Source organism: Nelumbo nucifera, chromosome 3 (assembly GCF_055504915.1).
Source record: "Nelumbo nucifera cultivar China Antique chromosome 3, China Antique-T2T, whole genome shotgun sequence".
NCBI classification, from domain to species: Eukaryota; Viridiplantae; Streptophyta; class Magnoliopsida; order Proteales; family Nelumbonaceae; genus Nelumbo; species Nelumbo nucifera.
Genome location: NC_142651.1, coordinates 103,177,216 through 103,190,037, shown reverse-complemented (window position 1 = coordinate 103,190,037; position 12,822 = coordinate 103,177,216). Strand labels below are relative to the sequence as shown.

The 12,822-nt window shown below is 39.7% G+C and overlaps 1 protein-coding gene across 1 annotated transcript; it reads right to left on the bottom strand.

Moving 5' to 3' along the window:
• Positions 1-4: 4 nt before the first annotated feature.
• On the bottom strand, positions 5-2,877 carry LOC104598942 (UDP-glucuronic acid decarboxylase 2-like). Its single transcript, XM_010261248.3, has 5 exons — positions 1,944-2,877; positions 1,677-1,824; positions 957-1,120; positions 789-863; positions 5-615 (listed from the first exon to the last, which is right to left on the bottom strand). Exons 1-5 carry the CDS (start codon positions 2,550-2,552, stop codon positions 310-312), a joined length of 1,302 nt encoding a protein of 433 aa, XP_010259550.1. The 5' UTR covers positions 2,553-2,877; the 3' UTR covers positions 5-309.
• Between the last annotated feature and the right edge of the window lie 9,945 nt (positions 2,878-12,822).

Here is a 12,822-nt window from a genome sequence, read left to right as displayed (position 1 = left end):
CTCGTGTGGAAATTCCAGTTCAAGCCTCACACTAGTGCATAGAAAAAAAAACAATGGTCGTTTCTACTTCTCTATTTACTTTGAAAAGGGAACATGCATTTGCTAAACTCGCTGCCTATGATTCATGTTAAAACTTTCAATGAAGAAAAAAAAATTACAGAAAGAAGATAAACAAATGCCGGAAGGTAGCAAATCACTGTAACTATTAAAAAGGAAGTGGGTTGTAGGGGAAAGGCTTCTGCTGAGGTTCCAACTTTAATTATTCAGTTCAGGTTCAGGATAGGGTCTCTCTGTGACTGAATATTTTTATTATGAAGAGGAGATGTTATCTTTGTGGTCGCCAAAGATGCGCTGGCGGAAGTCAGAGACCATGAGGGGAAGACCCTTGCGCAGCGAGATGACGGGCTCCCATCCCAGAAGCTCCTTGGCCTTGGAGATGTCTGGCTTCCTCTTGTGCGGGTCGTCTTCTGTGTTGGGCCTGAACTCTATCTTTGCATTCGGGTCTATTGTCTCCTGTACCACCTGGGCAAGTTCCAGCATCGTGAACTCCCCGGGATTCCCAAGGTTGAATGGCCCTACATGTTCCCCTTCCATCAGCCGTATCAGACCCTCCACCTGTGGTTTTTTTTTTTTTTTGTTTTTAATTCAGACCCAAAACACCATTAATGAACTATTAGTAGTACCCCAAGACTTCACAGAACAGTTAAAACTTAGAATTAATTAAATTTTCTTTTAGGAAAACCAACAAACATTTGGAGGATGAAGAATTGAAGACGAAGAGGCCTTACAAGATCGGAAACGTATTGAAAACTCCTGGTTTGCTTCCCGTCACCGTAAACTGTCAATGGTTCCTTCCTTAATGCCTGCAATTGTTATTAATTGTAGAACCCTTTTAAGTTTTAAGTTTGAACAACAGATAATCAAATCAAATAGCCTGAAAAAAAAAAAAAAATCACCTGAGCAACCAAGTTACTGACGACGCGACCATCGTCGATGCACATCCGAGGTCCATACGTGTTGAAGATCCTAGCAATTCTAACCTCAACGTTAGCTCCTCTGTGGTAATCCATGGTCAAAGTCTCGGCCGTGCGTTTGCCCTCGTCGTAACAACTCCGAACACCTGCAAATCGCCCAACCATTTACAAAAAGAAAAAGTGAAAAACCCACCATTCGGACGCTGTCAGATTTCATATGAAGAAGGAATCAAGGAACTGTGCTAAAAAAGTGTGTCAGATACTCGGAGTCTAATTACAAACACACCCCAAACAGCACTTTCCATTAATTCGAAAAAAGGAAACAACCTCAAAAGGAAATCCCCAGCCCAGATTAACGGCGCAGGGCCTCCCGCTTTCGCGGCATATTGAAGAAACGCCAATGTTGTCTGTTTCCAGAAAACAAACCTACAAAACACAGACTACTCTCCTCTTTTCCTTCTTCTTTCGGGGAAAGATTTTGACCCTTTCGGTTGATGAACCCCGTCAATCACGGGCTCCCCATAATTAAACCAAATCAAAGACCGCGTACTTTACGACCAGATCTAACCTTCTCCCGGCCGTCCGCCTCCGTCCTCACCAATAGAACGCCGGTGGTCTTGCTAACGTGCGCCGGTTCTTGTCCTCACACGTTAGCAAGAATGACATGAAGCAGAGAGAGAGAGAGAGAGAGAGAGAGGTCACCTATGGGATTCACGTTTCCCCAGTAAGTCTCCACCTGTGGGTGCTGCAGAGGATCACCGTACACCTCACTGGTACTCGTTAGCAGAAATCGGGCACCGACCCTTTTCGCCAGCCCCAGCATGTTGAGAGTTCCAACTACATTCGTCTTGTAATCTCTACCCACCAGACGAGTCAAAGCCAACAGCAACCCAAATCGAGAACAAAATCAAACAAATTTAAATGAAAAGCAGAAAAAAGCAATCGAATACAGAGAATATGAAAGGATATGATGGTCTTGACTGGATTGAACTTGTAATGCACAGGCGAGGCAGGGCATGCCAGATGGTAGATCTGATCCACCTCCAACAGTAGGGGTTCCACCACGTCGTGGCGTATCAGCTCGAATCTGGGGTTCCCAAAATGGTGCATTACGTTCTCTTTCCTCCCGGTGAAGAAATTATCGACGACGATTACGCTGTCTCCCCTCGCGATCAGTCGGTCCACCAGGTGGCTCCCCACGAAGCCGGCCCCACCAGTCACCACGATCCGCAGCCCCTTCCTTTTCAGCCCCAGCGGTATCTTCCCTCCGGGATTCGTAGTCCCAAGGATGCGGTGCTGCAACCCAACTCTATGGCTGAGTGCATTGGATACCCCTGTCGGGAAATACGTCTCCGGTATTGGGTAGTAGTTGTGGCCAGCCTTCGGAGGTGAGGAAGGCAGCAGCGTGAATACGAGGGTGGCGATGGCCATGCCGACCAGCACGAAGATGAGACGTTGCTCGCGAAGCATGTAGCGAATTGGGCGAGTTACAGCGAACCATGGCTTCAGGGGCTTCGGAGAATACGCGTCCACCTGAGGTTGTGTCTCATGGCCTCTGTAAATCAACTCCGAGGCCATATTCTGATTTCCCAACCAAGACTATTCTGTCTCTGTTCCTCGGAATTACTCTGGGTTTCCGAGAGAGATGACTCGAAAGATCTCTGTCTCTGTGTCTGTCTGTCTTTCCGTTATCTGGTTTTCACGATTTCCTGAAACTTCTGTTGGGTTTTGTAGAGAGAGGTAGACAACCCAGATGCTCAGATCGATTTGAGAGGGGAGAAATGCCTCCCCTTTATGTAGAACACTCAGATGAGTTGCTTCTGTGCAGGAATTTTCGCCGGGGACGACAGCGTGACCCCTCTCTCTCTCTCTCTTATTTCCCACACTCTGTTTTAGCATTTAAGCCATTGCTCATACTTAAATACTCTTTTGTTTGCCTTATTATTACGATTATGCCCTCCTTTTTGTTTTGTTGTGTTGGCTAGTAAACGTGGGCTCCATTTATGAAATTACAGCGTTGTCCTCCTCCTCCTCCTCCTCCTCCTCCTTAAATCTTGTTATCTTAATAGTTAAGCGATTAACGATAATGGGACGAAAAATAGGGACATTCTGGATATTTGGCAAGAAGCACAAGGGCATTTTTGGACATCAACATATATTTGAATGAAATCCTGGAGGTTCATTCGGACCGGCATGCCTACCCCGGTTTGGTTCGGTACTACCACTGAACCCAAGTACAAAACCCGAATACCCGGGACCCACTTCTATTTTATATTAGGGTAATTAAGATGTATCTCGTACGTTGTACCATGTATTTTATCATTGCCTCTTTAGCATTGTCTAAGTGATTAGTTATAGTTGTTGACTTTTTAGATTATTAATGGTATAATTGTAATTTATGGAGAAATGAGTGGCATTGGTTTGGTAATGACCACTTCAAATTAGATTGGCGCCTCAACCGTCCACCTGGCAAATGCTGGGAAGGCTTTTGGGTGTGTATTGTGTAACGTTGCTGGAAAGTGGTGAAGTAGAACCTTTCGGGTCTGTGCTACGCCTCCTACGGTCCTACCACACCACTCTCCTGTTCTACGTTCTAACATGCGCCCATTGAATGCGGTGCATGTTAGTATTGTTTATGTTTTTTCTTTAAAAAATTGCATTAAAAGGCATATTTTATCTTTATTAAATTAAAAAAAATGAAAAAGTCAAATCCTAAAGCCGACCTTGCTTTGAGTGGCTGAGTATTAGAATAAAAATAATAAAGTGTTCTTCACTTTGACAAATATTGGGTTAAACAATTTAATATTCTCTTTTTATATGCGTCAATAATTTATCAATGGATATGATATTAATGGAAAAATATGATTTATGTAGCCGATCACATGTAATTGGGATAAGGCAGGCTAAGATGATAATCACGATTATATTCTCTTTTTATATATATGGTAATAAACAGTAGAAGGGGTAGAGGCATGTTGAGATGGATGATTGAGTACGTTATGAATATGGATCTCCTAAAATTAAAAAAAAAAGAAGAAGAAGAAGAAGAAGAAGAAATGAAGAAATTGCAATTAGGGATGCCAATTTTTATCTCATTTGGCATGAATCGCTTAGAGAAGGTGATTTTGTTTGAAAAATGGATTTAACTCATGTATCTGATGTTGAATTTAATATTATTTTAAATTTTATATGAAGGATAATTGATAGTTTATGTTTAATTAAATAATTTAAAATTTTGATGTTTGGTTATATTGTTTTATTTGTTTATTGCTTATGTATAATAGAAATTAGATGTTGGTTCTAGACTTAACCCGCCAACTTGACTTGTCCACCCTTAAATGGAAAGAGGGTAGGGTCAAAGAAAGGTTTTGCGTTTTTCATATGCTGGAGGGTTTGAATTCTGAAAATCTAAAGCGCTCCACACACCAATCTCATAATACATTGCAATCATGCATTAGAAACATCTCCCCATGAATGAGTATGGGTGTAACTTAGGCGGGCCCAAGTTGAGTACAAATTGTTCCAACCTACAATTTTACATGGGTTGGATTTGGATTTTTGGTCTTGGGGCCAAGAATAGGCCCAAATGTTTGGGCTTTTTAATTTTTCTGGTCTAGCCCATAGGTAGCTCCGATTTGGCCTGAGCGTGGATGAACCTTATCCTAACCCATGCCCGACCTAATTATATAAATGTATATTGGTGAGGGGTAATCTGGCCCTCTAGTGACGTCGTGCCACATGGCACTTCTAAACCGTTGCATAACACCTCGTTGCCACGTTGGCAATCATGTATCCTTACCAAGTCAGTTGGAACCACCTCGGATGCACCTCACACACTTTGAGAGAGCAAGTGCCCAACATCACCTCGACTAGGGCTGAGGAGGGCATGGCCTTATGCGACGTATGCACCTCGGTGGAGCGGACCAACGACCTCGCCAGGAGGGCCAACCACCTACCGAGCACTCATTGACTTGATCGAGGTCCGAGGTGGTGACTATGTGATGTAGTGACTGGCTTCCATTGTGTGCAATTTATCGTATTCGAGTTCTACGGGAGCAGACTTCTATGTTGCCCATTTCGAAGATAATCGGATAAGCCTTATTGCTATCCATGAAAACCACCTTCGGGGATGGAGGGCCAATAAGCCATGCCCTCCCGGAGATCTCGGACTTGCTATGTGAGGCCCACAACTATCCATGCCTATACAAAGGCACCTCCTTCAATTATAGAAAGTACGCACGATTTTGCTCTCAAACTCTCTCTCTTGCTTTCTTCCATTTTTTACACTCATCGTTGACTTAAGCATTGGAGTGCCCACCCTGGGTACTCTGACTATTCTTTTGCAATTTGACCTACTGACCTTATCAACCCAACGTGTAAGCTGTCCTCTAGCAATAAACTACCAAATCACACACCATCATATATATGCATATATAGTTGCACATTTGCATGCATACCATGTATATTTTTTTTGAATAAACAATACATATGCATGCATAGATATATACATGGGGAGAATCTATGATGCAAGAAAGACATGATATCAGAAGAGTTTTGACCAATTAAAACTCACCCATGAATTTTGATAAATAACACCTGATTGGCTACAACGTTGATTGGTTAAAAAATTTTTAGATATCATATCTTTCTGATATCATACCAACCCCTTAATTTTATGATGAGTCTAAAAATTGAGATGTGAGGGCATAGATCATATTAAAAACGTGTTGGAACACCTATTGTTGGGAGGGGATCCCAATCCCAACTCATACAGTATACATATTTTTGAAAAGATTAAGCAATAGAATATAATTTTACAACTCAAAGCTCACAATCTTCCTAAAATATGGAGCTAAACGTTACACAACAGAATCATAATTTCTTGTTTATTAAACCAAAAATACCTTATTACCAGAAAAAAACCAGAAAACGAATTATAATATCTGAGTTGTATGAATGTTAAGTGAGAAGGGATTTGGTCAGAAGTCAGAACCAGTTCCAGAGGGGCCATTGACAATGATACGTGTATACCGTACTAAAAAAAAAAAACTTTGTTTGTATATATAATTTGTTTTGATGGCAGTGGACTGGTCGTTCTCCCTCTCTCCTTGCCGGATTCTTAGATGATTAGATTATAAACAACAAAGTACAAATCCACTATTAGAGTCGAGATAACTTTCTTCAATGGCCACAGGAAACTCTCATCACGTCTGGGGCCTTCTGCATTTATTATAATCTCCACCTGTCGAATTCTCAGGTTTATGGAGAATTCAAATTTAGTATCATTCACTCAACAGTGATGAGTAAATTAAAAGTTGTTAACCTTCTAATCTGAATCTGAATCTCCTCGTCCATAGAATTTCTCAATTCTTGGCTTTTGGGGTTTGCAGTTGAACCTTCCATCTATGACTTTAGCACTCTTGGTCTCTTGCTGTGTGTGGATTCACTGGATTGTGTGAGATGAGGTCTTTCTCCACTGCTAAGGGTCATGTTTTACGGATGAGAGTTTTCTCTTGGAAGAAACATGTCCAAAAACAAAACAGTATTGATTTTTTCAACATTTGAATTGTGAACAAGTCTTCGTCTGTGGGTGGAGTAGTTGAGATGGACCTACTCCAAATTAGACCTTGCTCTCAAAATCTACATTTAAGGTAAAGACACACTGATTAGCATGAAGCAAGAAACCTCAAACCCCCCATCAACCTCAAGCATTGAGGGACATTTTTTTTAAGTGATTTACTGATTGTCACATTCCAACCATACCAAGAAGAGTTCCCATCCATGTTTTGTTAAGATTCAACTTTACTCAACCTTTTGAAAACTGACAAAAAAAAATGGGGCAATGTTATAATAAGGATCCATTTGGTTTACAGTTGGAGTTGGAATTAGAATTGGAATGATATATTCTCCTACCTGTTTAGTTCAAATGGGAATCAAAATCTAAATGAAAATCGGGTGGGATGAGATTCTCATTTTTTAAAGCTATGTTTGGTTTGAAGGAAAAGGTAGGAAAAGGAAGGAAAAGATAGAAAAACCTACACAAGATTTATAAAGATTTCCTTACCTTTCCCTACCTTTTTCCTTCAAACCAAACGTAGCCTAAGGAGGGGGGAAATTTATAGCACAAGCAGATAAATTAATAAACATGTTGCAGGGTGGACGGGAGGATCTCCATCAAATATCAAATCAGGCAATTCAGTGATCTTCACTCCAAAAATGTTGAATCATACGGGCAGAATTCATATTTCAAAATTTTTAAAACATCATATCAGCACTTTCTGTTGGCCTAACTAATGAAAGGGGGTGTGGTTGCTGCTTTTCTTTCAAACAAGAAAGGAGATTTTAGCAGAAACCAAAGTCAAAAGAAGGTTGAAGTAATTTTTCCTTTTGAATTTAATAACTGAGGTAATGTTTGGCTCCATTGATGCTACATCAGAACTAACTAGGTTATTATGAATTTAAGGCTCAGTTTGGGAAGAGCGTAAATACAAATATGTATAATACAAAACCTTATATACTATATTTCTAAATCTTATATTTATATTATACATGGGATGATTCAAGATTGTTTCTTACCAAACAAACAGTACAGCAATTTCATCTAAACGAGATTGATGGTAATCAAACCATCATCGAAAGTTGATTGAGTTTTAACTTTTCTTTAAGCATCAGAATGAAGTAATTTTCTTACAACAGAGGGGAAAGAAAGTTCCTTTCTGCAATTTTCTTTTGGTTGGTTTTGGTAGAGAGGGTATTTATTGATGGGGAGAAAATGAGTAAGCTGTTGAAAAAAGAGGGTAGTGAATGGTGATGAGTGCAATCTTTTTCCTTGACCCTTGAAAAATACTGGAAGGGTTTCATTAACCAAAAAAGGGTTTCATATTAGACAAGGGACCTGTGCACTCAAATGCATGAAAACCCATAAGGAGTCATTCCTTTCCAACTGGGTTCTGATGTCTGAATACGCCATTAGTAAATGGGTCCCATCCAAGACTTGACTTTGGGTCTATAGGATCAGAGTAGCATCTTCCTCTCTCTCTCTCTTTCTCTGTTGTATTTTTCATAGGAGGGATAACATAGCGAAATGAGTAAGCAAAGGATCAGGAAGCGAAAAGTAATGAGTGGACTCAAAGGAATGATTCTGATTACTAGCAAGAAGGGAACCTATGGTTCTAACTGTTTTTAGTCACCCTTTGAAAAAAAGAAGAGAAAAAAAGGGAAACAAGAGGATGGTAAATAAGGCCAAAACCCCGTGGGACTGGACCCTTGGTGCCTAGAAATCAGAAGAGGGGTCCATTTGTTCATGTGAGCTCTGATGATAAATGGAGTATATTTGGGGAGAGGACCCTTATCACCTCCAACTCTATTCTCATTTCTAGTCTGATTCTGATCAATTACAGCAGATCAGAACTGAACTCGATTTGGGTGTCTTGTTCTGGGTGGAGTTGCTATCCCTTTGGCCCACCTGAGTGGAAAAAAAAGTTCAGCTCCTTCCAAAATGTCCAGTATTTTTCAATTTTCTTCTTCTCTTGTTTTGTTGTTATAGGGAGAAAACGAGAAAACATAAGGGGAGAGAGAATGGATGACATGATCATGATGAACACAGTATACATGGGGAAAGTGAGTGGGGCTTTGTGTGGGGAACCACCTGCTCTTCAGAAAGCAATCTCTCTCTCACCCTTTTTTTTTCTCTATGTTTCCAAGACTCTACTCATGTTTGTTGGCGAGATCAGAGGACTCCTTGTCAAGTAATCAAAACCAATAGAAGAAGAAGAAAAAAAAATTTGTTGATTCCATTATTGAATGTTGCTAGAAGGTTTATAGTTATACATAATCTAGTCTTCTAGAGACAGATTGTAATGGCATTCTTTTATTGAATTAATTTCCACGTTTCCTCACGATCTTGCACCAGAATATCTCACTTGACCTGATTAGGTTATTGGTAGATAATAGAGTTTTTTATAGGTGGAAGTTAATTAACATTCTCTGATCATTAAGGCATTCTTCTTTTTTTTTATTCTTGACATGATCTGAGATGGTGGAGGAAGAGTTTTTTTTTTTTTTTATTCTTTAATTTTGGGTAAATTATACATACCATCCTTTGAGTTTAGGCAAAATGTATGATGCATCTTGCAATATAACAAAAGATATGATTGGTTGAATGTGATGGTAAATATATACTTAATGAAAGTACACTAAAAATGAATCAATAAAAAGTAAGCAGACTTTAATATGATTGATTGAAATCGAGGTTTAGTGTATAATCAATATTAATAAATAAACTGTAGTTGAACTTTTGAATTTATCTAACAATAAATAAATTGTAGCCCCTCAGATAGCCAAGGTACAGGAGGTTTGTTTCGGAAGGATCAGAGTTAAAACAAAAATATTTATTTGCCAAAATACCCTTAACAATAAAACATTAATTTTGCCCTTCGAAATATACGTTTCGTAAATTTGACAAAAATACTGTTTAACGGGCTTAATGGGCTACACAACAGGGGTAACATATCTCCCATACCCATCCCCCTTCAAACCCAGGTGAAGGTAGGAATGATCCCAAGTCTCCGCTACAACCATTTAGAGACCATCAATTGAACGCACAGGGATCCATGGTTTTTAAAACCGTACCGGTTAGAGGTTTGGTTATCGGTTCAATCGGTCTGATCGTTCGATCCAAACGACTGGTTCGTTCTGACAAAAAAAAATTATAAAAACTAAAAAATGATCAAAATTATTCAAATGGTTAATCAGCTGGTTCAGCGATTTGCTGACCAAAATCAACAATTTTGAAAAAAATTGGAACCGGTCAAATGACTGGTTCCCGGTTTTTCCAGTCCGACCATTCGGTCTGATCTGATTTTGAAAACCAGACAGGGATCTGTTACTAACAAATGCTCCTAACAATGTCCCAACATGCCGCTATAGCCACTGGCACATGGGAAACATCTCCCTTGTCATGCATGGGGAGATGTTCCTAATGTGCGACTGTACTGGCTTATTGGGACAATGTTGGGAGTATTTGTTGGTAGCTGATCTCAATTCCAACTGAGCCCCCTTCCCCATGTAAATGAAGTGATTGACCTTTCAGTTTCCGGTCTCTAAGGTTTTAGGAATTTAGAGATTTCAGGGTTTTAAGGTAATTTTATGATAACCAGGGTTTAAAGGCGAGATGCTAACTTGTTGGTTGGTAAAGCCACCAACTGGTTGTAGCGTTGGACGGATTGGAAATACCAATAAGACCTATTGAATTGGATCAATCCATACTTCAGACTTCATATTTAATGGTCCAAAAATATTTATTGAATTGGATTGGGCCTGATTCATTGTATAGATTTTATATTGGATTGGATCGGATTAACCAATATCTAATTCATGATGAAGATAAGAATCCAGAGTATTTATTGGATTGGATTGGAACTGGTCCATTTCCAATAAACTCATATTGAACGTGATAGAATGGATCAAATCCGGTGCAATTGACACCCATACAGTAGCGGACACTTGAGATCGAATCAAGCCTCCACCAGAATCCAGATCCAGGGTTGCGGGAAAAAAAGACAAAAAGATAGATAACAAGGATTTAAAGGTAATTAAAACAATAGAATGGACAATAGAGTCAAGTGGTTGTGGGGACTGGGAGTGTTATGAGAATGAAAATGAAAGGGCGTAATCGCAGGACCAACTCGTGGGCTCCACACGACGACGACTTCGATCGCACGCTGGAAACAGGAAGTTTCACTCTAAAGCGATGTTGATCACTGCACCGTACATGTGGCAATTAACTATTCCTCGCGTTTGTTAACTTCAACTATTCTATCATCCTCTCCAGTTAGAACTTAGAAGTTGGAACCTGGAAGACTTTTTCAGTCAGATTCGGAGGGTGCAGATTCCCACAATAATCTCTATTCCTCCGTCTTCTTGAGTTTTCTTTTTTACTCCTTCCACCCACCCACGACAGAAATAATAGCGTGTGCTGCATGTGAACAGCGTGGAATAGTTCCTACTTCCTAGCACGTGGCCCACCAAAGGATTAGAATCATCGGATCAAGGCCCTATCGAAGAGGTAGCCCAGCCCAGCCCACCAGTTTAAGCCATTAATAAGGGGATGTTTGGTATTGATGGTGTTCATTTTATTATAAACGTTTTGTATATTCTGTTTTGAAAATTGGGAAAATTTTGCTTTAAACATTTTTGAACACCTTGGCGTCATTAGGTTCAACTAGACTCTATTAGGCATCATATAAGCCAAACAGTAAAAAAAACACCTTAAAAAAAATGAAAAACAGTAATTTTGGCATTTTTATGATAAATGGCTCTCACGAAAGTCGAAAGACATGTTTTATCTGATAAACAATTCAATTAAACAGCACTTTTGACGTTTTTCTGTTAAACGCTTATATGGTACTAAAAAACATCATCGATACCAAACACCATCTAAATGGTCCAATTCTCATCAGTATTAGTTGTTAGAAGAGTGGGGCTGTCTCAGTCATATATAACCGAAGAGGAAGCCAGAATGCAAGATGTGATGGAATGGAATTATTTAAGGGGAAAGAGTGAAAATTTTGTCATTAGTATATGGAAATTTCATTACTCATTAGTTGATTGATTAGTATTGGGGAACCAAACACATGCAGTAGTAGGTGCAACGACTAGAACGAGTACCTTTCAAGAATTTTTTTTCTTTCTTTTGCTATTTTTGAGTTTAATTTAGGTTCTTTTCTACCCCAAATGGTTAGGCTATAAACCAACATATTTATAGTCAAAATGCCAAAGTGAAAGTGAGTCCTAACCTTCTGATAAGCAATTGATTATTGCATTGGATGATTGAAGAAAGTTTTGGCCGTGGTCAATTGCTCGAAAGGAATTAGTTCCTGGTGTGTCTGTCCGTGTGTTAGATTGTTAGGCCGTGGTCCATCCATCACAGCCCACAGATTGGACGCATTAGGTTAGATCAATGGACTCATTGACACAGGCTGCTGCTGATTTTCTATGAGTTTTGTAATATATTCTTTACACAATTCCTGAAAAAAAAAAAAAAAACTGAATAATAACCTTAAAGAGTGAGGACAAAAATTGTCCCTTCAAGAAGTGCAACTCTTTAATCGCAGATAGAATTCAGGATCTGTTTGGTCCATGAAAATAGGGGTCTAAAATCAGAATCAGTTCATTTCCACTAACAATTTGATTGGGCATGAGAATCCATTGCAACTCATTTTTATTCCAGTCTGAATCAAACAGATGGGGGAATAAACTAGTCCAATTCCAATTTTGATTCTAATTGTAAACCAAACAGACCTCAAGCCCTTTTTTTGGTTGGGTTTCACGGGGGCTACACAACAGGGGAGTGGCGCATAGATCTAAAGTCTGGCCCCTGGGTAATTGCAATTTGCATGGGTGATCCTGATTGGTAAACGATCCATTACCAACTGGTGATGGCTCAGTTGGTAGAACTGTAGAATCTCTGACTTGTAGCAGAGAACTGGGATCAAATCCCACTGCCACCGAGGTGGTTGGGGGGCAGGGAGGGGGGTGTAAGGGGATAGGGCCATAGGGGGTGCCTACCCCCCATTGTGTAGTTGATAAGATCATTTTTTGGGGCTTCATAGGGCTACACAATGGGGGTAGCCCATTCCACATAACAACCCTGAACCTTGGTGTCAAGGGTACTTGATCCCAATTTTCACTGCAAGAATCCAGAGAATTTGCCAACTAAAAAGTTAGGTTTTATATTGGAAATTGTAACTATTTAAGCAGTCCATTTTGGTAACTGTAACTAACTTGATAATCACTGAAAAAAAGTTCTAGCTTGATGAATGGGTTTTTATGGGAAATTACCAAACTC